Below are 26,364 nucleotides of genomic sequence, written 5' to 3'. Positions count from 1 at the left end.
ACCATGCACCTTTTCTGACCACAACACTATGAAACTTGAAGTCAACCACAAGAAAAACTCTGGAAAGAACACGAATACATGGAGGTTAGGGAACATCCTACTAAAGAATGAATGGGTCAACCAGAACATTAAAGAAATTTTTAAAAAATACATAGAAACAAGTGAAAATGAAAACAAGTGGGTCCAAAACCTTTGGGATGCAGCAAAGGCAGTTCTAAGAAAGACGTCTATAGCAATACAGCTCTACCTCAAGAAGCAAGAAAAGACTCAAATATACAATCTAACCTTACACCTCAAGGATCTAAAAACGGAACAGCAAATAAAGCCTAAAACGAAAAGAAGATGGGAAATAATAAAGATCAGAGCAGAAATTAATGATATAGAAACTAAAACAAACAAACAACAACAAAACAAACAGTAAAACAGATCAATGAAACCAAGAGCTAGTTATTTGAAAAAAAAATTCAATAAAATTTATAAACCTCTAGCCAGAATAATCAAGACAAAAAGAGAAAGGACACCCAAAAATAAAATTACAAATGAGAGAAAAGAAATAACAATAAACCCCACAGATATACAAATAATCATAAGAGAACATTATAAAAAACTATACACTAACAAATTAACAACCGAGAAGGATAAATTCCTAGAAATATATAACCTACCAAAACTGAAACAGCAAGAAATAGAAAATTTGAACAGACCAATTACCAGCAAAGAATTTGAATCCATAATCAAGAAAATCCCAACAACAAAAAAATGTCCAGGGCCAGATGGCTTCACAGGGGAATTCTATCAAACATTTAAAGGAGAGTTAATACCTATTCTTCTCAAACTATTCCAAAAACTAGTAAAGGAAGAAAAACTTCCAAATTCATTCTATGAGGCCAGCATTACCCTGATACCAAAACCACATAAAGAAATCACACACACACACACACACACACACACACACACAACTACAGGCCAATGTCCCTGATTAACACAGATGCAAAATCCTCAACAAAATATTAGCAAACTGAATCCAACAATACTTTAAAGAGACTTATTCACCATAATCCCATAAATTGGGATTTATTCAATATAAAGAATGGTTCAATATTTGCAAAGCAATTGATGTGATATACCACATTAATAAAAGAAGGATAAGAACCATATGATCATTTCAATAGATGCAGAAAAAACATTTGACAAAGTACAACATCCATTCATGATAAAAAACCTCAACAAAGTAGATTTAGAGGAAACATACCTCAGTAAAACAAAGGCAATATATAAAAACCTCACAGCTAACATCATCCTGACAGCCTTTCCCCTAAGGTCTGAAACAAGACAGGGATGTCCACTCCCACCACTGTATTCAACATAGTACTAGAAGTCTTAGCAACAGACAGCAACAACAAAGGCATCCAGGTGAGTAAGAAGAAAGTCAAACTTTCACCGTTTGCAGATGACATGATACGATAGATAAGAAACCCGAAACACTCTACCAAAAAAACTGCTAGAGCTGATAAATAAATTCAGTAAAGTCACAGGATACAACATCAATGTACAGAAATCTGTCGCATTTCTACACACCGATAATGAAGAAGTCAACAGAGAAATTAAGAAAAAAATCCCATTTACAATTGAACCAAAAATAATAAGATACCTAAGAATAAACCTAACCAAAGGGGTAAAGACCTGTACTCTGAAAACTACAGAACACTGATGAAAGGAACTGAAGAGGACACAAAGAAATGGAAAGAGATTCCATGCTCATGGGTTGAAAAACCAAATATTGTTAAAGTGTCTATACTACCCAAAACAATCTACACATGTAATGAAATCCTTATCAGAATCCAACAGCATTTTCCCCAGAACTAGAACAAACAGTCCTAAAATTTGTATGGAACCCCAAAAGATCCTGAATAGCCAAAGCAACCTTGAAAAAGCAAAGCGAAGCTGGAGGCATAATAATTCTAGAGTTCAAGTTATATTACAAAGCCGTAGTCATCAAGAGAGTATGGTACTGGCACAAAAATAGACAAATAGATCAATAGGACAGAATAGAAAATTCCAGAAATAAACCTAGAGTTATATGGTTAATTAATCTTCGACAAAACAAGGGAGGATATCCAAAGGGAAAAAGACAGTCTCTTCAACAAATGGTGTTGGGAAAATCGGACGACAATGTGCAAAAGAACGAAACCGGACCACTTTCTTACACCATGCACAAAAATTAACTCAAAATAAAGACCTAAATATGAGACCTGAAACCATAAAAATCCTGGAAGAGAACACAGGCAGTGATTGCTCTTACATCCACCATAACAACATTTTTCTATATTTATTCCCCAAGGCAGGGGAAACAAAAGCAAAAATAAACTAACTCCTGGGACTACATGAAAATAAAAAGCTTCTGCAGAGAGAAGGAAACAACCAACAAAACTAAAAGGCAACCTACAGAATAGGAGAAGGTATTTGCAAATCATATATCTGATAAAGGGTTAGTATCCAAAATCTATAAAGAACTTCTCAAACTCAACACCCAAAAAACAAATAATCCAGTGAAGAAATGGGCAAAAAACATGAATAGACACTTCTCCAAAGAAGACATCCAGATGGCCAACCGACACAGGAAAAAATGCTCACATCACTCATCATCAGGGAAATGCAAATCAAAACCACAATGAGACACCACCTTATACCTGTCAGAATGGCTCACACGAACAACTCAGGCAACAACAGATGTTGGTGAGGATGCGGAGAAAGAGGATCTCTTTTGCATTGTTGGTGGCAATGCAAGCTGGTACAGCCACTCTGAAAAACAGTGTGGAGGTTCCTCAAAAAGTTAAAAATAGAACTACCCTACGATCCAGCTGTTGCATTGTTAGATACTTACCCAAAGGACATAAAAATACTAATTCAAAGGGATATGTGCACCCCAATGTTTATAGCAGCATTACTTACAACAGCAAATTTTGGAAAGAGCCCAAACTTCCATCGACTGATGAATGGATCAAGAAGGGGCGTGTGTGTGTGTGTGTGTGTGTGTGTGTGTGTGTAGATACAGAGATAGACAGATAGATATATGCATATAACGGAATATTACTCAGCCTTTGAAAAAACTGAAATCTTATAAAGACCTGGATGGAACTAGAGAGTATTATGCTAAGTAAAATTAGTCAAAGACAAATACCATACGGTTTTACTCACATGCAGAATTTAAAAACTGAAACAAATGAGTAAAGGGGAAAAAAGAGAGAGAGAGGCAAACCAAGAAACAGACCCTTAACTACAGAGAACTGAGGGGAGGTGGGTGGGGGGATGGGGGGAACAGGTGATGGGGATCAAGGAGGGCACCTGTGATGAGCACCAGGTGATAAACATAAAAACTGGAAAAAAGTCAAAAGTTAAAAGAAAATAATGAAACTGCAAACTCGGGAGAGAACAGAATAACGCACATCGTTTGGTAACTGAGATAAGCAGGGAATTAAGAACAGGGTCTGGAACGGACCTCGGGGGTCACACGCACTCGGCAGGGCTGGGCGCACCTGCCAGAGTCTGCAGGTGGAGCCGGCAAGGGGACACCCCTCCGGCCAACACAGCCTCGTTCAGCGAGGAGGGTCTGGGCCACGTGCGGAGCACCTGCAGAGACCGGAATTCACACCAAAGACACACAAGCAGAACTGGAGTGGACACACCCAACCACCGGCCTTTCAGCCAACGGAAACTCTGCATCCCAGGCTTTGCTTTCTGGACACGAGCCACCACCAGACACACGCAGGGTCTTGGAGACGGTGCCGCAAACACCTCGCAGGAGGTAAACCAATCAGCATCGTCGGCGGACACGCCGGCAATAACAAGGAAAAGGAAGTCCGGTCGAGACTCCGGCGACGCACGGCACCCCAGGGAGGGATATAAAAGCCCTTGGCCCGGAGCACCTCGCCCTCGCACCTGCCACACACGCCCCCGTCCAGCTCCGCTCCCAGCACAAAACTCCAGCATGGCTGACCCCTGCTGCTCTAGGACTTGTGTTATTGCCGCGGCCACCCTGTCCGTCTGCTCCAGCGACCTGAGCCGTGGCAGCCGCGTCTGCTCACCCAGTGCTTGCGCTGGATCCTCCTGGCAGGTGGACAGTTGCCAGGAGAGCTGCTGCGAGCCCCCGTGCTGCGCCCCGGCCCCCTGCCTGACCCTCCTGTGCGGCCCCTGCCAGTCGGCCCGCACCGGCTTCTGCTGCCGGCCGGCCTGCGGCCTCTCCTCCCCCTGCCAGGGAGACAGCTGCACCCCTGTGTGCTGCAAGCCCGTCTGCTGCACCCCTGTGTGCTGCAAACCCGTGTGCTGCACCCCTGTCTGCTGTGAGGACTCCCCCTACACAACCTCTTCATGCTGTCAGCCCGCCTGCTGCACCTCCTCCCCCTGCCGGGAAGACTGCTGCACCCCCGTGCACTGCAAGCCCGTCTGCTGCACCCCTGTCTGCTGCAAGCCCGTCTGCTGCACCCCTGTCTGCTGCAAGCCCGTCTGCTGCACCCCTGTCTGCTGCAAGCCCGTCTGCTGCACCCCTGTCTGCTGCAAGCCCGTCTGCTGCACCCCTGTGTGCTGCGAGGACTCCCCCTGCTCAGCCCCCTCCTGCTGCCAGCCCAGCCCCTGCTGCAGACCCTCCTCCTGCGTGTCCCTGCTCTGCCGTCCTGTGTGCAGACCCGCCTGCTGCACCCCTGTGTGCTGCAAGCCCGTCTGCTGCACCCCTGTCTGCTGCAAGCCCGTGTGCTGCACCCCTGTCTGCTGCAAGCCTGTCTGCTGCACCCCTGTGTGCTGCGAGGACTCCCCCTGCTCAGGCCCCTCCTGCTGCCAGCCCAGCCCCTGCTGCAGACCCTCCTCCTGCGTGTCCCTGCTCTGCCGTCCCGTGTGCAGACCCGCCTGCTGCACCCCTGTGTGCTGCAAGCCTGTCTGCTGCACCCCTGTGTGCTGCGAGGACTCCCCCTGCACAACCTCTTCATGCTGCCAGCCCGCGTGCTGCACCTCCTCCCCCTGCCAGGGAGACTGCTGCAAGCCCGTCTGCTGCACCCCTGTCTGCTGCAAGCCTGTCTGCTGCACCTCTGTCTGCTGCGAGGACTCCCCCTGCTCAGCCCCCTCCTGCTGCCAGCCCAGCCCCTGCTGCAGACCCTCCTCCTGCGTGTCCCTGCTCTGCCGCCCCCTGTGCAGGCCCGCCTGCTGTGCCCCTGCCTCCTCCTGCTGCACCCCTGCCTCCCTCTGCCGGCCCAGCTGCTGCCACCCGGCCTCCTGCGTGTCCCTGCTCTGCCGCCCCGCGTGCACCCGCCCTGCCTGCTGTGGCCTGGCCTCAGGCCAGTCCTGCTGCTGATGGGCACGTCCCCCCAGGGCCAGCTGGGCTCAGGTCCCACCTGGTGACTGTGGTCCTCCCGGCCACCCCTCAGTCAGTCCTGACCTGTGTTAGGTGGCTGCCCCCACCCAGGACGGGGTCCTCCATGTGTCCACTCTCCTGACCTGACCTTGACCTCCTGCCTCCCAGGAACGCTGACCCCGTGGCTTCCTGGAGCTTCTGCTCCCAGGGGGCACCTGCACCTGTTCTGGGTCACCTGTCCTTCCCTCCCCCTTTCTCTGCTCAGGTCACTTGACCTCGACTCCTAACCTGTCAGTACCTCCTTGGGTACCCCAATAAACTCACTTTGCCAGCTGATCTGCTTCCTTTCATGTGACCCTCATGGGGGTGCGGGGACCCCGGGGTTTGGCCCAGGCACGGTCTCTTCCAGCCACAAACATTTCTAGGAACGAGGGACTGAGCAGTCCCAGAGGCGGGCCTAACTCCTGTGGGCAGGGCCACGGGTGGGACTCACGCCCTGGCCCAGGAAGCTCCGTGCCGGTGGGCCCGGTGCCCAGGGCTTCCCAGGCTGGTCACCTGCCCACGGGTCGTGGCCTGGCCCGTTTCCACCCACTGCCCCATCCGGGCAAACCGGGCCCAGACAAGCAGGCCTGGGGGCTCCAGGCTCACAGCCTCTACGGGCCTGGGGTCGCCCTGTGGTCCTCCCGCGGGCTCTACCCATTTAGCAGAAAGGTGACGGAGCGGGGCAGGCGGTGCTCCAGCCTCTCATGGAAATCGACTAGGTTTGAAACAAAGTATGAGGGTGGGTGGCAGGACCCCCAGGCGGTCCCGGGCCAGACTCTGGGGCCACCATCTGGTAGGCTGGGCTCCGCCTGGGGGGCTATGAGGGACACGGAGTCATGGTGCAGGGCCCTCCCTGTGAACTGAGGACCCCGTCAGGCCACGATGTACCGAGTGCTGTAGGTGACAGTCCGCTCTGACCTCTGGGTGACATTGGCCGCACGTGAGAGCACCTGCTGACAAGGGCGGGGATATGTAGAGAGGTCACCACCACGGTGGCCGGGACTGTCCCGCCCCGGCCCCTGCCCCCACCCTAGGAACACTTGTCCTGAGTGGTTTGCACACGTGACCTGCGATTCTGCGGGCTTCTCTCCAGTCTCTGGAGCCGTGCCAGCCCAGCTGGTGAAGACCCTTCCAGTATGTGTCCACACCGACCGTGTGCTTCTGGCTCAGGCCCCTTGCCTCCGTCCATCCAGCCGTGTAGACCCCTTGCAGCTGTGCTAATAAACTCCCATGCCCCAGTTTGCTGATCCCGTCTGGTATGCATCTCCTGCCCGGGCCCTCTGGGCTCTCCTGTCGCTCCCGCAAGGCGCACGGTCTTGAACGCTCTGAGCCCACCTGCCATTCCGTGGATGTATTCCCAAGAAGCAGTGGCCTGGCCCAGCCCTTCTCCGGGCCTCACAGCTGTAGGCACCAGGAGGCCTCGGGAGCTAATCTCACTGTGGTCCCTGCTCTCAGACCCCTTCACGCCCCTCACGACGAGGAAGCTGAGGCCACACACGGGACGGCCAGCCCCGTCCAGGCGGTGCTCCGGCTGCTGCCTTTGTGGGAGAACTTCGTAGACGTGAACTTTGCCCTGCGGCAGAACTCCTTTTCTGGGACAGAAGCGTCTCTTGGCCCCAGGATGATGTTTGTCTGCACGTTTACACGTCACAGGAGACACGGGATTCTGGGTCTGAGTGACGTGGCCCAAGTGGTGTGGATGGTGCACGCCCAAAGGGCCACCCTGCCACCAGCTGTCATAGGGCCCGCTCTCCGATCACCCGAGGGCACCTGCCAGTCTTTGCCCACGGGGCAGTTCCTGGCTGCCACGGCGGATCCAAGCCTGGCACACACCTGAGCAGGGGTGGCTGTCCCCACCGACCACCAGCTGGCCTCTGTCATGTGCTTTGTGCTGCAGCTGGGACAGTCCTGAGACAAAGAGTGGTCATGGTGGCTGGGAAGGTACCAGAAGGCTACAGGCTAAACAGGGTGTCGGGGGCCCCGCTGGCAGAGGGGGACTGAGAAGCATATGCCCAACAGCCCGAAACAGACCAGACTGCTCCCACACTCAGGGTCAGGGCCCTGGGTGAGGGTGCAAACGCAGCCTTGCCCTCCTCTTCCCAGCCCCACACTGCTCCTCACAAGCCCCGTCCACCAGCCCTCGGGCCCCTGGGGCCTTGGGGACTGCACCCCGGGCACACCATGGAAGGACCCATGTGTGCCCTTGGCAGGCCTGGGGACACCTGGGTGGGCATCTGGGGGGTTGGCACTGAAGTGAGCGTGGTCTAGAAGGGGGTCACTGGCTCTGGCCAGACACTGCTACTGGTCCCGGGACCCCTCACCCCAGAGGCAGGGGGTTGAGACAGCTGGAGGGGAGCTGAGCAGGGTCCCCTGGAACTGGGGCCAGGCCCGAAGGTAGTGCTGAGGGCAGTTTCTGACCCACCCCCTGAGCCGTGGCTAAACTGGAGGCTCTCCGCGTAGTGGGCACAGAACGCTCTAGAAGCCTGCAGCTTCTATCCAAAGCCAGAAGAGCTCTCCTACTTGGAGAACCGGTCTCCAAGCAGACATGTTCATAACAGCCAGAGGAGAGTCCCACAGAGAGATGCTCCTGGGACAAAGTTGGGAAAACACAGCAGAGAGGCACCCGTGTGGCTGGCTGCCATGACGCCATTTAAAGGCCGCCCAAGGAAGTGGCCTCCAGACCAGCCCCGACCTCCACGCTGACCTCCCTCCAGCCCCCAGCCCCCACGTGCCACACCAGCGGCTCCACAGGCTGCCAGCCAGCTCTCCCCAAGACCTTGGGCAGTGTCCCTGCTCACCGCCCTCTCCCCGGGGTCGTGGGATCTCCTGCAACCTAGCCGGCCACGCGCCCATGAGCTTCCCCTCGGGGTCCTGCCCGTGTCACTTAAGCCGTCACTTGTAGGACCCTGCTTACTGCTGAGCCCCCAAGGCCACTCTCGACTCAGGAAGAAGCCACGCCAGCCTTTCCCTTTCACAGCCAGTGAATCCATCATCGTGAACTCCTTCCAGGCCTGAGCCAGCCACACCTGCAGCCCCCCCAGAAAATGCCCCCAAAGTGTCCCCAGGATGCCCTGAAAGGCAGACACCGTGGACCCTCCTGGGCACTCGGGGCCTGACAGGCGAGGAGCTGACCCCCTCAGCCCCACACAACCCCGGGGTCAGGCAGGCCATGCAACTCCCCGTCTGAAGAATAACCCCCAGCGAACCCTCACATGTCTGACACCCTCTCCCTCTGCTTCCCGTGGCTGTTCTGCTGACGAAGAGACCCACAGCTCATCTGGGAATGGGGGCTCAGGGGAGGCATGTGGCCACCAGCCAGCGCCCAAGGGCCTCTGCCACTCTTCTCTGGGGCTCAGATCGCCACCTCTGGGGGGCCGGGGGCTCTTGCACGTGACACTCGGCAGCCGTGTCTACCTCGGGCCATCGCTCTGCTGTCCGGCCACCATCACAGGTATGAAGATTTGCTCTTGGGGAAATCTGTGGGCACCACCTGGGCTGGGAACAAAGACACCACCACCCGCCGTGGGTACAAGCAGCTCCGTCCCACAGGGGGTGGGCACAGGTACGGGCTGTCCCACAGGGGAGGGGGGAGCCCACGTTTTTCTATCTTTGCTAACTTGATAGAGAATAATACCTTCTCACTATTCCTTTTTGCCTAGACATATAGCCTCCCAAAGTGTGGATATGCCATTTTATTTATGCAGAAACAGGGCGCCTCGGGGGCTCAGTTGGTTGGGCATCCGACTCTGGATTTCCACTCAGGTCATGATCTCAGGGCTGTGGGATCAAGCCCCACGTCAGGCTCCACACTGAGCGTGGAGACTGCTTGGGATTCTCTCTCTGCCTCTGCCCCTCTCTCCTGCTCTCTCTCTCTCTCTCTCAAAAGAGTCTGTTATTTTTGCAGAAACAAGAGAACGGGCATCTAAAGTCTCTCTCCTTTTGATTATCACAAACAGCGCACTGTGAGGTCCTCACCACTTGCCTGTGTGCACTGGCGTGCGTTTTCACCACACCTAAGTTCCAAAGTGACTTCCAGGTCAGAGCGTTTGCCAATTTTAAATCCTGAGAGATGTCAACAAGTGCCCTCAAAAGGACTTTTGAAAAGTGTGCCTACTGAGAGTGATGTCAGAAAAGACCGGGAATAGGGAACTCTAAGGGCCCGCTCCCCAGCCCCAGACACTGAAGAAACTGGCAAAGCTGTGGGAGTCAATTTCATCTGAGTCGTGGGAAATGGCCGAAGGTTTACAACAACGAAGGGAATGCTTCATCAAGACAAAAGCGACTGCAGCCTGGTGGACTTGGTCCCGGTGAGGGGCCTGGTGCTGGAGGGAGAGAGCGGGCCCGTTCCCCTGTTCTACCAGGAGGGTGGTTGTCTGTGCAGTGGCCTCTGGAGGCGCCCACACAAAAGGCTTGGCTTTCTTTCTCCTAACTCGGAACTCTTTCAAGGCAGAGAAGGAGCTACACAGAGTGTCTGTCAACTTAACCCCTTGCCGCCCGGGGAAAGGGTATCAGTTGTGGCAAAACACCGAGGACAGAAAGCCTGGGGAATGAAATTCTTGGGGGAACAGGGCTTTCAATGCTTCTACAGATGGCCGCGAGTCCAGAAGACCCCCCACATGCCCACGAGGGGCCCATGCTCAGAAAGGACCTGAGAAGGCCCCACGCACTCACTGCTGGCTGCACATCCCGCTCTGAAACGCAGGAAGTGGAGGTGAAGAGCTGTAAACGCCCAGCCCAGGGTTGTGGGCATGGCCCAACACACAAGCAGAGCCCAGCCACAAAGACTGGACACAAATACTGTTTGGGTCCAGGTGTTCAAGGAACTCTCTGCCAAACCACTATCTGACCACTAAGCTAATGGAACAGTGACCACACCTGACAAAGAGTATAGTTGTTACAAAATAGTTTAGAAGGTTCACTAAACAAAACACAATGACAGGTCACAACAATCAGCAACAACAAACTATAGGGAAGGAGAGAATCTGATACCTGGAATGATTACATTATAATATTGGAAATCTCTGGTTTTCAACAAAAACTATGAAGTGTGCAAAGAAGGAAGAAAGGATGGATCATTCACAGGGGAAAAAAGCAATTAGCAGAAAATGTCCCTGAAAAACCCCAGGGATTGAACTTTTTCGACAAAGCCTTTAAATAAACTATTAATATACTCTAGGAGTTCAAGAAAACCGTGGACAAAGAACTAAGAGAAACCAAGAGAATAATGTTAATCAAACTGAGAATGTCAATAAAGAGACAGAAGTATAAACGGGAACCAAAAAGAAATTCTAGGGTCATTGAATGAGTCACAATAACTGAACCAATAGCTTCACCAGCAGGGCTCAGTTACACATGTGATCAGGAGAAGAAAGGATTAGTAAATATGAAGACAGTCCAGTTGAAATACTCCTGTATGAGGAGTAGATGGGGAAAAGGAATAAAGATAAATGAACAGAGACTACAAGATCTGCGGGGACACCTTCAAGTAGACCAACATACACTTGACAGGAATCTCCAAAAGAAAGAAGAGAGAGAAAGGAGCAGGAAAAATTCTGAAGAAATAATGGCCAAAACCTTCCCAAATTTAAAGAAACATAGGAAGCTACACATACAGGAAGCTCAAAGGACTCCAAGTAGAATAAATTCAGAGACATCCACACCAAGATGCATTATCACCAAACTATCCAAAGGCAAAGGCAAAGAGAATCTTAAAAGCAGCAAGTGGGAATAATAATAGCCAATTCCTCATCAGAAATGCGAGGCGAGGCGGCAGTGGGATGATGTGTTTAAAGTCCCGAAAAGACCACCAACCAAGAAGTCCATGTTAGACATACACTTTCCAAATGAAGGACAGATTAAGACACTTCCAGGTAAATGAAAGTTAAAAGAGCTCATTATTAGTGGATATATCTGCCCCACAAGAAATGACCATTTGGGCTGAAATAAAAGGGCACTAAACTTGGAGACATAGTTAGGGATGAAGAACTCTAGCAAGGGTGTTGGACTGGGTAGTGAGTGTGTTTATAAGGGTTTGTGTGTTGCATCTAATTCCTTGGTGTCCAGTGGTTCACCGTACTCTTCTTTTTGTAAGGTCAGCAGTGATGTCCCCATTTTTCTTTAATCTGAGTCTTCTCTCTTTTTTTCTTAGTCTAACTAAAGGTTTGTTCACTCTGTTGCTCTTTTCAAAGAACCAACTTTTGGGTTCATGGATTCTTTCTGTGGTTTTCCTACCCCTCTATGTCATTAATCTGTGCTTTGTTTCCTTCCCCTGCCAGCTTTGGGTTTAGTCTGCTCTTCTTTTTCTAGTTCCTTAAGATGTAAAGTCAGGTTATGGATTTAAATGTTTCTTCTTTTTAAATTAAGTGTTGATGGCTATGAATCCGCCTCTGAGCACTGTTTTTGCTGCATCCTGTAAGTACCAGTTCATTGTGTTTTCATCCCAAGGTATGTTCTAACTTCTCCTGTGATTTCTTCTTTGACCCATTAATTGTTTCCCTGTGTGTTGTTTAATTTCCATATATTTGTGAATTTTCCTATCTTTCTTCTGTTATTGGTTTCTTTTCACTGTGGTCAGAGAAGATGCTTTGTATGATTTCAGTCTTTTAAAATTTACTAAGATTTGTTCTGTGTCCTAACATATGGTCTAATCTGGAAAATGTTCCATGGGCACTTGAGAAGAACATGCATTCTGCTGTTGTTGAGTTAAATGTCTTGTATATGTCATGGATTTAGTTGGTTTATAGCCTTCGTTTCATTATTGATCTTTGATCTAGTTGTTCTATTATGTCATTTTTTTAATTAGTGGATATGACTTATTGAAGTCTCCAACTATTGTTGTAGAACTGAAACTATTTCTTCAATTCTGTAATTTTTGCTTCGTATATTTTAGGGGCCTGCTACCGGGTGAATATGTGTTTATAATTGTCATATCTTCTTGATATATTGACACTTCTATCAATATTTTTTAATGCTTTATTTATTTTTGAGAAACAGAGACAGAGTATAAGCTGGGGAGGGGCAGAGAGAGAGGGAGACACAAAATCTGAAGCAGGATCCAGGCTCCAAGCTGCCAGCACAGAGCCCAATGTGGGGCTTGAACCCATGAACTGTGAGATCACGACCAGAGCTGAAGTTGGATGCTTAACCGGCTGAGCCACCCAGGTGCCCCTATCAATATTTGATGTCCTTTTGTCTCTTACAACAATATTTGACTGAAAGTATATTTTGTCTGATTTTATTATAGCCATCCAGCTCTCTTTTGGTTACTATTTGCATGAAATATCTTTTTCCATCCTTTCTTTTCAATGTATTTGTATCTTTGAATCTCAAGTGAGTGAACTGACTTAAGAAGAAATAGGCAAACTGGAACAGACATAAAACAAGTAACAAGATAACACTGTCATTGAAAACCCTCCCCTAAAAGTAAAGCCCAGGACCAGATGATTTCGTGATGAGTTGTGCTAAACAGTTATAAAACAATTAACACTAAACTTTCTCAAATTCCTCCAAAAAAACAGAAAATGAGGGAACACTTTCTAAATCATTCTGTGAGGTCCTGATATCAAAGCCAGACAAAGACAACAAAATAAACCTACAGATCAATAATCTTTACAGATAAAGATTTTAAAAACTTCCACAAAATACAATCAAACAAAATCTGGCAGCATTTTAAGAGAATCGTACACCATAACCAAGTGGGTTTATCCCAGGAACGCAAGAGTGATGCAACGCATGAAAACCAGAGTAATGCACGACATTAGCAAAACGACATTAGTCGATCATCTCAACTGATACAGAAAAAGCATTTGACAAGAGGCAACACCCTCTCATAATAAAACCCTCAACAGACTGTGAGAAAATAACTTCCTCAAAATAATAAGAGGGCAGATGAAAAACCCACAGCAAACATCAGCCACCATGGCAAAAGACTGAAAGCCGTCCCCTAAGCCAGGAACAGGCAAGGAGGCCCACTTTCACCACTTCTATTCAATACTGTACTGGAAGTTCTAGCCAGAACAGTTCAGTAAGAAAACAAGATAAAATATATCCAAATTAGAAAGGAGAAATAAAACTTACTACAAAGCTACGGTAATCAAAACAGTGGTACTGGCATAATGATTTACATATATATAGGTTAATGGAATAAAATTGAAAGTCTAGAAATAAATGGATTTCTATGGTCAATTTATTTTGAACAAAGGTATCAGTATCATTTAGTGGGGAAAGAATAGTCTCTTCAAATGGTGCTGGGACAACTGGACATCCACATGCAAAAGAATAAAGTTGAACCCTACCTCACACCATATATAAAAAGTAACTCAAGCATCAAAGACCTAAATATAAGAGCTGACATCATGAAACTCTTGGAAGGAAACATAGGGGTAAATCTGCATGACCTTAGATTTGGCAATGGTTTTTTGGGTTATGACACCAAACAAATGAACACATAGATAGATTGGATTTCATCAAAAGTTAAAGTTTTGTACATTGAAGGACACTATCAAGAGAGTGAAAGGCAGCCTGCAAATGAGGGAAAATATTTGCAAATCATAATTCTGATAAGGGTTTAATATCCAGAATACATAACAAACTCTTATAACTCAACAATAAAACGATAGATAACCCAATTAAAAATGGGCAAAGCACTAGATATTTCTCCACAGAAGATATTCAAATGGCCAACAAGCACTCAAAAGGAAGCCCGTGTCATTGGTCATCGGGGAAATGCGCGTCCAAACCACAAGAAGATGCCACTTCACGCCCACTAGGATGGCTCCAATGTTTTTCATGCCGAACACAATGGAACCGGTGTTGGGGAGCCCGCGGAGGAACTGGGGCCTCGCACCTCACTGCTGGGAATGTAAAATGGCGCGGCTGCGGTGGAAAGTGGTCTGGCGGTTCGTCGAAAGGTAGACACAGAGTGACCATCTGCCCCAGCAATCCCACTGCTAGGTATATACGTCCAAGAGAACCGAAAAGAGCTATTCCAACAAAAACTTGCACAAAAATGTCCACGGCATCACTGTTCACGACAGCCAAGAGGTGGAAACGACCAAATGTCCACTGACTGACGAATGGGTAAGTACAATGCGGTCTCCCGTTTGGTGGAATATTACTCAGCCATGAACAGGAGCGGAGCAGGGACACCTGCTACAACGCGGACGAACCTGGAGAACATGATTTTCAGTGAAAGTAGCCGGACACAAGAGGCCACGTGCTGCGGGATTCCTTGTTTGTGGAATGTGTGGGACGGGCAAAGCCATAGAGACAAGAGCAGATTAGTGACGGACGGGGGCTGGGAGGGGGGCTCCGAGATAGTGCGGGATTTCCTTCTGGATTGATGAGAATGTTCTGGAAGTAGAGGGTGGTCGGGGTTGCACAACATTGTGACTCCTGTAAATGCCACTGACTTGTGCACTTTAAAATGCATATGATCTAGGGTGCCCGGGTGGCTCAGTCGGTTGAGCGTCCGACTTCGGCTCAGGTCACGATTTCGCGGTCCGTGGATTTGAGCCCCGCGTCGGGCTCTGTGCTGACAGCTCGGAGCCTGGAGCCTGTTTCGGATTCTGTGTCTCCCTCTCTCTGACCCTCCCCCATTCATGCTCTGTCTCTCACTGTCTCAAAAATAAAATAAAAAACATTAAAAAAATTTAAAAAATAAAATAAAATGGATACGATCATAAATTTTATATATTATGGGTTCTGTTTGTAAAAATCATGCCTGCTAGGGGCTTCTGGGAGTGAGCCCCCACACTCAGCAGCACTGGAAGTGATCAACGTTGTAAATCTTGTTGAGCTCACAGGTAGGACATTTTGTTTTACTTTGAGAACATTTGATTATTACTAAACTCAAGTAGTTGCCATGTGCTTAGTGGAAATTTGGATGTCTTGAACGTTGTGTGTGACTCGTTCGTACCCTCTCCTGCTTTCATTGTGAGGACTTTATCAATTTCATTGACCTTCATCCATCAGGCACATTGTCAACATTTTTTATAGTTCAACATCCTTGATTTGTATTCCAAAAAGATTCCCTTTGAATTTTGAAATACAGCAATGATGGAGGGTCCTGGATGGACGGTCCCCATATCACCCTTGCTCCACGCCCACTCCTCCAGATTAAATCTCACCCCACCCTCAGGCCCCAAGCGGGGACCTGCCTCTGCCAGGACCACTGACCACAGGCTCGGGGGAACGAGATTTCGGAACCAAAGGTCAGTCCCTGAATCTGCTCCTCCTAAGGACCTAGGGAGTGCAGACCTCCTGGGACATTCCAGCTCCTCCTTGGGGAAGGGAGGTCCAGTCCTGTCTGAGGACGTCCCCCTCCTTGCCGGCCATGGCTGACATCGGGACCACAGAAGTTATAAGCCCACTCAGAAGGGTCAGTCCCACATTGCCCGTGCCCTACAACACGCAGCTCTGTCCTCTTTTTTCCAATCATGGGTCAGGCCAGCTGCTCCAGGTCAGGTCCAGGCTGGGTCCACAGGAGCACAGCACATGAGCCCAGAGCCATCACCTGGGGCCCCGGCACATGACCGGCCAGGTGGGAGCCGCGGAGTCAGCCGCAGAGAGGCTATGCCTTCCCTGCACGTGTCCCAGGGGAACCAGGCTCATGCCAGGGACAACCAGCCCTGACAGGCGCTGTCCTAGGTTTACAAGCTGAGGCAAGATCATGACACGACAACAGAATAGGCCCTAATGACAGTCCTCACAGCCCAAAACACCAACAAGGAAGGAGACATGTGAGCCGTCGGCTGGGACAACACACACCTGAGAGGTATAAAAGCCGACAGACAGCCGGAGCTCCTCACACACTCACACACCCACACCCACACCCGCTCCCTCCTGCAGCCCCACCGCCCCCGCCATGGCCACGTCCACCCTGTCCGTCTGCTCCAGCGACCTGAGCTATGGCAGCCGCGTCTGCCTGCCCGGGGCCTCGGACTCCTGCCCCGACTCCTCCTGGCAGGTGGACGACTGCCCAGAGAGCTGCTGCGAGCCCCCGTGCTGCGCCCCGGCCCCCTGCCTGACCCTCCTGTGCGGCCCCTCCTCCCCCTGCCAGGGAGACTGCTGCACCCCTGCGTGCTGCAAGCCCGTCTGCTGCACCCCTGTGTGCTGCAAGCCCGTCTGCTGCACCCCTGTCTGCTGCGAGGACTCCCCCTGCTCAGCCCCCTCCTGCTGCCAGCCCAGCCCCTGCTGCAGACCCTCCTGCTGTGTGTCCCTGCTCTGCCGCCCCGTGTGCAGGCCCACCTGCTGCACCCCTGTCTGCTGCAAGCTCTTTTCCTGCACCCCTGTGTGCTGCGAGGACTCCCCCTGCACAACCTCTTCATGTTGCCAGCCGTCCTGCTGCACCTCCTCCCCCTGCCAGGAAGACTGCTGCAAGCCCGTCTGCTGCACCCCTGTCTGCTGCAAGCCCGTGTGCTGCACCGCTGTCTGCTGCGAGGACTCCCCCTGCACAACCTCTTCATGCTGCCAGCCCAGCCCCTGCTGTAGACCCTCCTCCTGCGTGTCCCTGCTCTGCCGCCCCGTGTGCAGGCCCGCCTGCTGCGCCCCTGCCTCCTCCTGCCGGTCCAGCTGCTGCCGCCCTGCCTCCTGCGTGTCCCTGCTCTGCCGCCCCGCGGTGTGCCCCCGCCCTGCCTGCTGTGGCCCCACCTCAGGCCAGTCCTGCTGCTGAGCCTTCCTAGACATCGCCCAGGGTCCTCTCCGGGCAGGACGCTGACCTCAAGCCAGCTGTGCCCCCTGTGGCTTGCACAAGCACCAGGGGAAGGAGAGCCCCTCCTCCTGGCCTGGCCGCTTATGCAGAGACCTGGGATGCTCACCACATCTGCCCTGACCCCAGTTGCACAAGGGCACCCAGCGGCACCAGCCCCATGAGCTCTGGGGTGTTCCTTGTCCCCCAGCAGACCTGGCCCCACCCCAGCAGTGACATCACCTCTGAGTCCTAATAAAGCCACCTCTGACTCCTGCCGACCTCCTGTCTTTCTGTGGACACACTAGGGTCAGGGTGAAGGTGGACACTTGGTGCTGGCTTCTGGGAACCCCGCAGGCCAGGCCCCCGTGGGCCCTAGGGGACCCCCGGCCCCAGCACGTGGCCCCCGGGTCCATCTCAGAAAAGCTGTCTCTCTAACCAAGACCGAGGTTCGTGGGACACAGTGGACGCCCACCCCCACGCCGTCAGCAGCCACGGGCGCCTGAGCCACACTCCCCCTTGCAGCTCGCTGGCTGCCCACACCCAGCAGCCTCTCCTCTGGCCTGTCCCCACCCCACACCAGGATGAAGAAGCCCCCACCGTGGCTCTCAGGCACGGCCGGCGGGGGTACGGTGCTCACCGACTGAGGACGCCAGCCCCTGTGCGGCCTCCTCCTGGTTGCCTCCTGACCATTTCCTGGATTCCGACACCTGGTCTGATGCTCCCACATCCGCTGTTCCCTAAGCCCCGGCCCCCCACCCCCCCACCCCCACTGCACCGGGCCCCTGAGGCCCACATCCCAGGTAAGTGGGAAGATGCCCACGTCTCTGGTGGTGGGGCGGGGGGTGGGGGAGCAGGACTCATACGTACTGCCCCCCAGGCTGCCCTTCCCGCACCCCGAGGTCTGCCCGGCCTCTCCAAATGGCCGCTTGGCTTCTGCCCGCCGCCCCTCGGGCTGGGGCTCAGGCCCCCTCCAGGGCGCCCCACGGGACACGCGGTCCGGGATCCCAAGCACACGGACCGAGCAAGTAGGCACGGAGGACAGCCGGCCAGGTGGCTAGGCACGCACAGCGGGCTGAGCTGTCCCATCTCATACGGCTGCCCCCCTGCTCCTCCCTGAGGCCGCCCCCTAGGACAGGCACCCCCAGAGTTAGAGGCCAAGGTGACATAGGCTGGCCCGCCTTCCTGGTAGCACGGCCAGTTCCCTAGGGAGGGACACAGTGAGGGCCTGAGGCAGCAGAGAGTCTGGCTTTCCTGCTCCCACACGGCCTGAGCCTCCGGGCTCTGTGTCCTCTGGCCACCGCAGGGGGAGCGGATGGCAGCAGAGGGCCCGGGGCTCCCTCCCCCTCCTCTTCTACTTGGTCCTATGCCACTGTCACAGCCAGCGTGGCCCAGCCTGCCCTGGTCCCCCGGGAGCGCACCAGGGGGACGTGTCAGCCGCCCTCGGGGACGCCCCACTGCAGTGTCCTTCTGCCCCATCTGAACCTGGGTCCCAGGCACAGGCTGGAGAAAGAAAGTTCCAAACGTGTTCCCGAGAGTCACAACGTGACCCAGCAGGCCCACCTCCCAGCGCCTTCCCTGAAGACGGAGAACAGGTGTGCCAGCAAAATCCGGACACGGCCGTTCGAGGCAGCCTGACGCACAGTAACCAAAAAGCGGAAACGACCCGAATGTCCACCATCGGAAGAGGTCACACAAAATGTGGCCGGGCCATGCGACGGAGTCTCAACAGGAGGGAAGCACCGTCCACCCCGGCACGGCTGGGCCTGAGTGCGAGAGCCAGACGCAAAAGGCCACGTGTCGTGGGTTCCCATTCATCAGAAATGTCCAGAGTAGGACAATCCAGGGACGGAAAGCGACTGGAGGTTGCTGGGGGCTGGGGAAGGCAGAGGTAGCGACTGGTAACCATCACAGTCCCTACATTTGAGGGGGAGGGGTGGTGAAAAGGCTCCAAAATTAAGGCGTGGAGGTGGCGGCACAAGTCTGCGAACACAACAAAACCACGGACCGTGACCCGGAGTAGGTGAACACGGTGGCAGGTGAGCCACATATATAGAAGAAGTCTGTCAAAAACACAAAGCCTCAGGGTGCCTGGGGGCTCAGTCAGTTCAGGGTCAGACTCTTGATTGCGGCTCAGGTCCCAATCCCACGGTTCGTGAGTTCAAGCCCCACGTGGAGATCTGCACTGGCAGTGTGGAGCCTGCTTGGGATTCTCTCTCTCCCTCTCTCTCTCTCTTTCTCCCCTCCTCACATGCGCTCACTCTCTCTCTCTCTCTCTCTCAAAATAAATAAATAAATAAACTTAAAACACACACGCACAAAACCTCGTTCCATTTCCAGTTTGGACCGGTTTGCTGACGAACGCTGCCATTTCCCCTGCATCCAAATGAGAATCAGTGAGTCCCGGGCAGGGAGAGAAAACCGAGGAGGGCCACCCAGGGACCAAACCCTTAAAAGGTCTTCTGGGAAAGTCTGAGCGGAAAGCGCAGGTTGACTCTAAACCTCGACAGGAAGTACGGCAGGTGTCAGCAGACTGTCGCAGTGGCTTTCCTCCGAGGACCTGGAGCGGCCCGAGGTGGGGGCGTCAGGGGCTGACCTGAGGACAGACTGTGTGTGACCCCTGGGCCAGGGACTCCTGGATTGCAGCCCTGCATCGCGCGGCCCCGGTGCGTCCGGCTGACGCAGAGCAGTAGCGAAAGAGGAACCACACGGGGCGGGGTGGCCTGGAGGCTCCCATCCCGGTTGAGGGTTGGAGAGAAACACGCAGCACTCTTAGAAACTTCCGGAAGATAGGACACTCCCTCCGCTCCTCAGAGCCCCAGCCGTCAGCTCTGCACGAAGAAGGAGACGTTTGCTTGTGCAGAGCACATACCGCCAACGAATGCCCAGCTCTCCAGAGCCTCGCGTAAACACGGGAACACCGAAGGTCTCCAAACACGTAAGGAAAGCTAAGTGTGGAAGAGAAGCAAATCACTTCCTAAAGTAAGAACAGGATGCTTATGAAAGACAGAAAGACAGACAGACAGACTGACGGACGGAGGGAGGGAGGGAGGGAAGAAGGACGGAAATACTTGGGACTTCTTGGAAGCTAAAAGCACGACACTCCAGATAAAAGGAGACATAAGAGTGTGTGCAGTAGAGCGTGTGGGTAAAAGCTAATTCTGGAAGGATCTGCACAGAACGCGATTCAGAAGGACAGAGCGAGGAAGGTCCGAAGAGCTCAGGACACGAGGAGGGCAAACGCAGCCGGCCAGCATCCGTGGCCCCGAGCAGAGCGGAAGGGGAAGGATCGAACCCCCGTCACGGAAGAAAGTCATGGCATAAAAGTTGCACAAACGCGCCTGGAGCCAGAAGACGCTGCGAGCAGCAAGATGAAACGAGGCGATGAAAACATTACGGTAATCCGAGGTGGCAGGGGCCAGGAGGGGGACGTTTCTACAAGGTTCTAGCAAGAGAAAAGACTAGAAAATAGAGGAACCTCTGGCCCTGCCCCACTCACCACAGAGGACGGCTTTTAAACAACAGGAGCCCGGAAAGTTCACTGCCCATGAACCTCCCAAACTTCTGCTCAGCGATCTCCGGCAAGACGGAAATGGCCCGGGCTCTTCACGTGTCCACAGAACGTTCACAGACACTATCTGTGCCTGGGACCCAGAGGGAATCCCGAGGCACCTGCCGTGACACCACCATCCGTCACCTCCGAAGCAGAAACTCACCCGCCTGCAGTCTGTCGAGCCTTTCCTAGAGAGGCCTGGCCTTATGGTGGTGGTAGGACAGTCCCGAAAACACAGTAGCCTAAACAAAAGCGTGTGGAACAGTATTACTGACAAAGCCTCACCTCCCCTGGTGCGTGGCTTCCGGGACAGAGGTTGAGTGTTCCCCTCAACACTCTAGAAAAAAATACTTGAAAAAACGAAAATTTTTTAAATTTATTTTTTAATGTTTATTTTTGAGAGAGAGAGAGTGTGTGAGTGTGCGTGGGGGACAGAGAGAGAGGGAGACACAGTCTTAAGTGGGCTCCAGGCTCTGAGCTGTCAGCACAGAGCCCGTACGAGGGGCTTGAACTCAAACAGTGAGATCAGACCTGAGCTGACACTTAACCAACTGAGCCACACAGGTGTCCCTCAAAAAACAAATTAAGAAAGAGTAGGAGTGGCTCAGTCGGTTGAGCGTCCGACTCTTGATTTGGGCTCAGGTCATGATCCCAGGGTCGTGAGATCGAGCCCATGTCAGGCTCTGCACTGACAGTACAGAGCCTGCTTGAGGTTCTCTCTCCCTCTCTCTCTTTCCCTCTCCTGCTTGTGCCCTTGCTCTCTCTCCCTAGAATAAACATGAAAACAAATTTTAATAAAAGTATCAGTAAAATGTTACAAGTTCTGGCAAGTTTACTAACAATAAACTTTAAAATGGACAGAAGAATACGCTCACCGATTCAGAGATATTTGTTTCTAAGCATAAAAAAAGTAGTATATGAGTATATTTATCCTAAAATTAGAAAATGTAAATGAAGGGGTGCCTGGGGGGCTCAGTTAGTTAAGCGTCCGACTTCGGCTCAGGTCAGGATCTCATGATTCGTAAGTTGAAGCCCCACGTCGGGCTCTGTGCTGACAGCTCGGAGCCTGGAGCCGCTTCAGATTCTGTGTCTCCCTCACTCTCTGCCCCTCCTCCCCCTTCTCTCTCCCTCTCTCTCAAAAATAAACAAACATTAAAAAAAGAAAATGTAAATGAAATATACCAAGTTCTAGAAATTATAAGTTGCCTGTATTGACTAACAAGATGAAATTGTAATACAACGGTATCCAAAGAAGATCTTGAAAAGATATGTAAAGGTCTGATCTTCAAAAGGCATAGACTCGGTAAGGTTGCCTACCGCCAGCCTTCAACACAGAGGCCTTTCCTGTTACATTCACAACATTGCAGAGCTTAGAAAAAGCCAGAAGTCTTCTGGGTTTATTTAACACGCCTGGTAAAACTCTGATGCCAAAACCTCTCTCTAGAGAGAGGGAGACAGAGAAACTGACTGTAACCTAGGCTCACCTAAGAATACAAAGTAAGAAATTCCAAAGTGTTAGCTCATCCAATACGGAGCTGCCCGACAAGAGTAAAAAATCGAGTCAATGTCCGAATGCAAGTTAGAAATATGATCAACGATGCTGGAGAGTGGGAGCAGAAAAGCCGTTAGAATTCCTCCCAACAGATGAACACATACACACACACAATCTGACTCATTCTTTACTCAAAAGCCCAAAGCAAAACTCTTGGCAAACTGGGAAGACAAAGAAACCACGTAAGTTCAACCAAATTCCACCACAAAGCCATGAACGTCGGCCTGGCCACACGCTCCATCACGCACTCTGGTTCCCCCCTGGAGTGAGGCAGGAGGGCCTGCTGCCAGGGGCTCGGGCCGTACCAGGCATCCCAGCTGGTGCCATGACAGCAAAATAAACAGAACGCATGCGCTTGGAAAGGAAGACACGAAACGTGAATCCCTTGCCACTCACGTGGCTGTCTGCGACACAGCCTTCTGGACTCTCGCTCACTGCTGGCACCTCCGTGCTTGCGAGCCAGGACCCAGCTCGCTGCCCTTCTGTCCCCGCTCAGATGCCCAGAGCTTTTCTTCCTGTTTTCAGAAATCATGTGATCGTTCGATCTCCCACTGACCCTGGCCCGCCGGCACCAGCCTGAGGCCCCCGACCCACAGTGGCCCGTCTCAGAGAGGGGTCCGGACCTGGGTCAGGGCGCCGGCAACCCTCAGGAGGTGTGGTTGAAGTAGGGGCAGTTGAATGATGCTGTGACCGTCCAGAGAAGGGAGAAGCAGGCAGTGTATGGGCCAAGGGAAAGGGCATCACACATAGGGACGTGGGCCACAAATCAGAAGCAGAAGAGGAGGATGAGCCCCAACACCTGCTAGACTGAGCCGGACCCCAGAGGCAGCTGTGGGCAGAGTAGAAGTCATCAAACTGGCACCAGGGCCTGTCCCCAAAGCCAGCGTCAGCCTCCCCCGACTCCACTGGCTTCAAGCCCGCGTTCCCTCCCCATTCCCACTCACAAAACCCCAGGCTTTGGGGGCCAGGCCTGGGGGCTTGACCAGGGGGCATGAGAGATGTATCCGGAATTGTGGGCTCTTGAACTTCCCACCCACCATTGAATGGTTCACTTCTCCAGCATTTTTGCATCTGTGAAAGTGGGTCCCCGAGGGGCACTTCACACAGTGGCTGACCTCGGAAGCTGCCCACCGTGACTGTGTGTGTCTACACAGGAAAGCACCGGAACACCCTGTAGTACCAGGTGGTTATTCGTATTTCCCATAGCAACACTGCATTCTTCCGTTCAGGGGAGTGGATTAAATGCATGGTTCTCCCACAACCCCTAGAAGGCCTACAGAAAGGATATCTCAAACATTATAAGGAAAACTAAATCAAAATAGTATAAAAGCAAGAAGGAAGCTCGGGATTTTTTTATGTTTGTAGAAAAGAGACGCAGATGGAAACATTTGTATATAAATTGGAACAGGACCTCAATGCCCCAGAAGTTTTTCATTCATAAAATCAAATGAACTGACACCATTGAGCAGGCCTTGCCTGATGTCCAATGAAATAGACGTGTAAGACTTGGTGGAAAGCATGGAGACACCTGTACCGTAATCAGAGTTGTGGAGAACACATCTCCTTCACATCACAAGATGAAATCAAGCTGCTATGAACAAGAAATAATCAGGTGATGATGTTTGAAAACTGTAAGCTTGTAAATAATGCCAAATAGTAGGCTAGAAATGGCTAAAGACTGAAACGTGGTCCAAAACATAAAACCAAGAGAGTCAAGAGGGCAAATGACAAACATAAGGAAAATGAGAGAAAAGTTGAGAGATAGAAAGGCTGGTTCCAGGGGTGTCTGTGTGGCTCAGTCAGTTAAGCGTCCAACTTTGGCTCAGGTCACGATCTCCTGGTTCACAAGTTTGAGCCCGTGTCAGGCTCTGCGTTGACAACTCAGAGCCTGGAGCATATTTTTGATTGTGTGTGTGTGTGTGTGTGTGTGTGTCTATCTCTCTCTTTCCCTCCCCTGCTCATTTTTTGTCTCTATCTCTCTCAAAAATAAATAAACATTAAAAAATTTTTTAAATGGCTGGTTCCAGAAGGTCTGATGTCTAACTGGAGCACAAAAAGAGAGACAAGGAAAGATGAGATATTTTTTTCAGTTGTACACAAACATTTCCTGAAGTGAGCCTTCGCACTGAAATGCTCGATGAGTTCCAACCATACAAAGTTCAGAACTACAATAAAAAGAAAACCAAGTGCTCCTCAAGTATAAAACAAAAGAGAGAGATAAAAGGTGAATAAACAATGGCAGCACAAGAGAATGGAAACGTACCTTTGAGGCTTTCAGGAAACAAGCAGTTAAAAATCTGAATTCTATACCCAGCCAAACTATCATAAATTGCTGCATTTCAGACATGAGAAAAGTCCTAAAATATAAAACCGACCACCACATATAAAAATGTTTTTGATCTTCTAACATAGCCAAATGAAAATGGAAAAAAGAAGTCCAGAATGTATCTGGAAATGTAACAAGGGGCCTCTGAGTTAGTCATGGAGGACGAAGAGGAGCTGAGACTGAGCCTGTCTGGGGGCATGGAAACACTGCTCCTGACACAGGCACAGGGTGGGTACTTAGCTTTCTATGAGCCAGTCCTCTGCATTTTATAAGGTGAGTTGCACTTTATCAGACTTCAAAGCAATTTAAAAATATTTAAAGCAGTTCCAAACAGGGGAGCTGTAACCAGAATTCATCACTTTGGAGAAGGGCTCCCCTCTAACCTCACTCAGCAAAACCTGCCTCAAATATTTTCCACAAGTTTTCTGGAACCAAACAATGAACATGTGGGAAAACAGAGTCCTGCAACAGACTCACAAGACGACTGAGTAAAATCCAATCGTAGAAAATAAAGCAGCGCTAATGAGGGCTTACCCTGCAAGCAGCTCTCAGACCAACAAGGAAGGAGGCGTGTGAGCCGTCGGCTGGGACAACACGCAGCCGGGAGGTATAAAAGCCGACAGACAGCCGGAGCTCCTCACACACTCACACACACACACCCACACCCGCTCCCTCCTGTAGCCCCACCGCCCCCGCCATGGCCGCGTCCACCCTGTCCGTCTGCTCCAGCGACCTGAGCTATGGCAGCCGCGTCTGCCTGCCCGGGGCCTCGGACTCCTGCCCCGACTCCTCCTGGCAGGAGGACGACTGCCCAGAGAGCTGCTGCGAGCCCCCGTGCTGCGCCCCGGCCCCCTGCCTGACCCTCCTGTGCGGCCCCTCCTCCCCCTGCCAGGGAGACTGCTGCACCCCTGCGTGCTGCAAGCCCGTCTGCTGCACCCCTGTGTGCTGCGAGGACTCCCCCTGCACAACCTCTCCATGCTGCCAGCCGTCCTACTGCACCTCCTCCCCCTGTCAGGAACACTGCTGCACCCCTGTGTGCTGTAAGCCCGTCTGCTGCACCCCTGTGTGCTGCGAGGACTCCCCCTGCACAACCTCTCCATGCTGCCAGCCGTCCTACTGCACCTCCTCCCCCTGTCAGGAACACTGCTGCACCCCTGTGTGCTGTAAGCCCGTCTGCTGCACCCCTGTCTGCTGCAAGCCCGTCTGCTGCACCCCTGTGTGCTGTGAGGACTCCCCCTGCACAACCTCTTCATGTTGCCAGCCCAGCCCCTGCTGCAGACCCTCCTCCTGCGTGTCCCTGCTCTGCCGTCCCGTGTGCAGGCCCGCCTGCTGCACCCCTGTGTGCTGCAAGCCCGTCTGCTGCACCCCTGCCTGTTGCAAGCCCGTCTGCTGCAACCCTGTCTGCTGTGAAGACTCCCCCTGCACAACCTCTTCATGCTGCCAGCCGTCCTGCTGCACCTCCTCCCCCTGCCAGGAAGACTGCTGCACCCCTGTTTGCTGCAAGCCCGTCTGCTGCACCCCTGCCTCCTCCTGCTGCCGCCCGGCCTCCTGCGTGTCCCTGCTTTGCCGCCCTGTGTGCAGGCCCACCTGCTGCACCCCTGTCTGCTGCAAGCCCGTCTGCTGCACCCCTGTCTGCTGCAAGCCCGTCTGCTGCACCCCTGTGTGCTGCGAGGATTCCCCCTGCTCAGCCCCCTCCTGCTGCCAGCTCAGCCCCTGCTGCAGACCCTCCTCCAGTGTATCCCTGCTCTGCCGCCCCGTGTGCCCCCGCCCCGCCTGCTGCACCCCTGTCTCCTCCTGCTGCCGCCCAGCCTCCTGCGTGTCCCTGCTCTGCCGCCCCGCGTGCCCCCGCCCTGCCTGCTGCTGA

The 26,364-nt window shown here is 52.2% G+C and overlaps 3 protein-coding genes across 5 annotated transcripts; all 3 read left to right on the top strand.

Moving 5' to 3' along the window:
• The first annotated feature begins 3,988 nt into the window (after window positions 1-3,988).
• LOC122242003 (keratin-associated protein 10-8-like) lies at window positions 3,989-5,341 on the top strand. Of its 3 annotated transcripts, XM_042998850.1 has the most exons (4): window positions 3,989-4,182; window positions 4,264-4,516; window positions 4,955-5,006; window positions 5,133-5,341. In XM_042998850.1, the coding sequence occupies exons 1-4, from the start codon at window positions 3,989-3,991 to the stop codon at window positions 5,339-5,341; spliced, it is 708 nt and encodes a 235-aa protein (XP_042854784.1). The 3 variants fall into 3 exon arrangements, with proteins under 3 accessions (XP_042854784.1, XP_042854783.1, XP_042854782.1); XM_042998849.1 differs by having other exon boundaries at window positions 4,264-4,486; window positions 4,955-5,341; XM_042998848.1 differs by having other exon boundaries at window positions 4,264-4,620; window positions 4,681-5,341.
• A 10,906-nt stretch (window positions 5,342-16,247) lies between these two features.
• Window positions 16,248-18,707, top strand: LOC122230596 (keratin-associated protein 10-7-like). The gene is made up of 4 exons (XM_042956587.1): window positions 16,248-17,037; window positions 17,595-17,701; window positions 17,815-17,872; window positions 18,376-18,707. Exons 1-4 carry the CDS (start codon window positions 16,248-16,250, stop codon window positions 18,705-18,707), a joined length of 1,287 nt encoding a protein of 428 aa, XP_042812521.1.
• Window positions 18,708-25,197: 6,490 nt separating this feature from the next.
• On the top strand, window positions 25,198-26,364 carry LOC122230595 (keratin-associated protein 10-4-like). Its single transcript, XM_042956586.1, has 3 exons — window positions 25,198-25,440; window positions 25,516-26,003; window positions 26,082-26,364. Exons 1-3 carry the CDS (start codon window positions 25,198-25,200, stop codon window positions 26,362-26,364), a joined length of 1,014 nt encoding a protein of 337 aa, XP_042812520.1.

Source organism: Panthera tigris, chromosome C2 (genome assembly GCF_018350195.1).
Source record: "Panthera tigris isolate Pti1 chromosome C2, P.tigris_Pti1_mat1.1, whole genome shotgun sequence".
Lineage (NCBI taxonomy): Eukaryota > Metazoa > Chordata > Mammalia > Carnivora > Felidae > Panthera > Panthera tigris.
The sequence above is the reverse complement of the archived record's forward strand: the minus strand, read 5'-3'. Positions and strand labels throughout refer to the sequence as shown.

Bases quoted from the DNA above. Each gene is read 5' to 3' on its own strand.
- LOC122242003 (XM_042998848.1), top strand. From the start codon at position 3,989: ATGGCTGACCCCTGCTGCTCTAGGACTTGTGTTATTGCCGCGGCCACC. The intron at 4,183-4,263 runs GTGCGGCCCCTG...CCAGGGAGACAG, and splicing joins GCCCCCTGCCTGACCCTCCT to CTGCACCCCTGTGTGCTGCA. The intron at 4,621-4,680 runs GCCCAGCCCCTG...TCCTGTGTGCAG, and splicing joins TCAGCCCCCTCCTGCTGCCA to ACCCGCCTGCTGCACCCCTG.
- LOC122230596 (XM_042956587.1), top strand. From the start codon at position 16,248: ATGGCCACGTCCACCCTGTCCGTCTGCTCCAGCGACCTGAGCTATGGC. The intron at 17,038-17,594 runs GCCAGTCCTGCT...TCCCCCTTGCAG, and splicing joins CTGCTGTGGCCCCACCTCAG to CTCGCTGGCTGCCCACACCC. The intron at 17,873-18,375 runs GTAAGTGGGAAG...TGGCCACCGCAG, and splicing joins CCCTGAGGCCCACATCCCAG to GGGGAGCGGATGGCAGCAGA.
- LOC122230595 (XM_042956586.1), top strand. From the start codon at position 25,198: ATGGCCGCGTCCACCCTGTCCGTCTGCTCCAGCGACCTGAGCTATGGC. The intron at 25,441-25,515 runs GTGTGCTGCGAG...TCCCCCTGTCAG, and splicing joins AGCCCGTCTGCTGCACCCCT to GAACACTGCTGCACCCCTGT. The intron at 26,004-26,081 runs GCCCGTCTGCTG...CCCTGTGTGCAG, and splicing joins TGCACCCCTGTTTGCTGCAA to GCCCACCTGCTGCACCCCTG.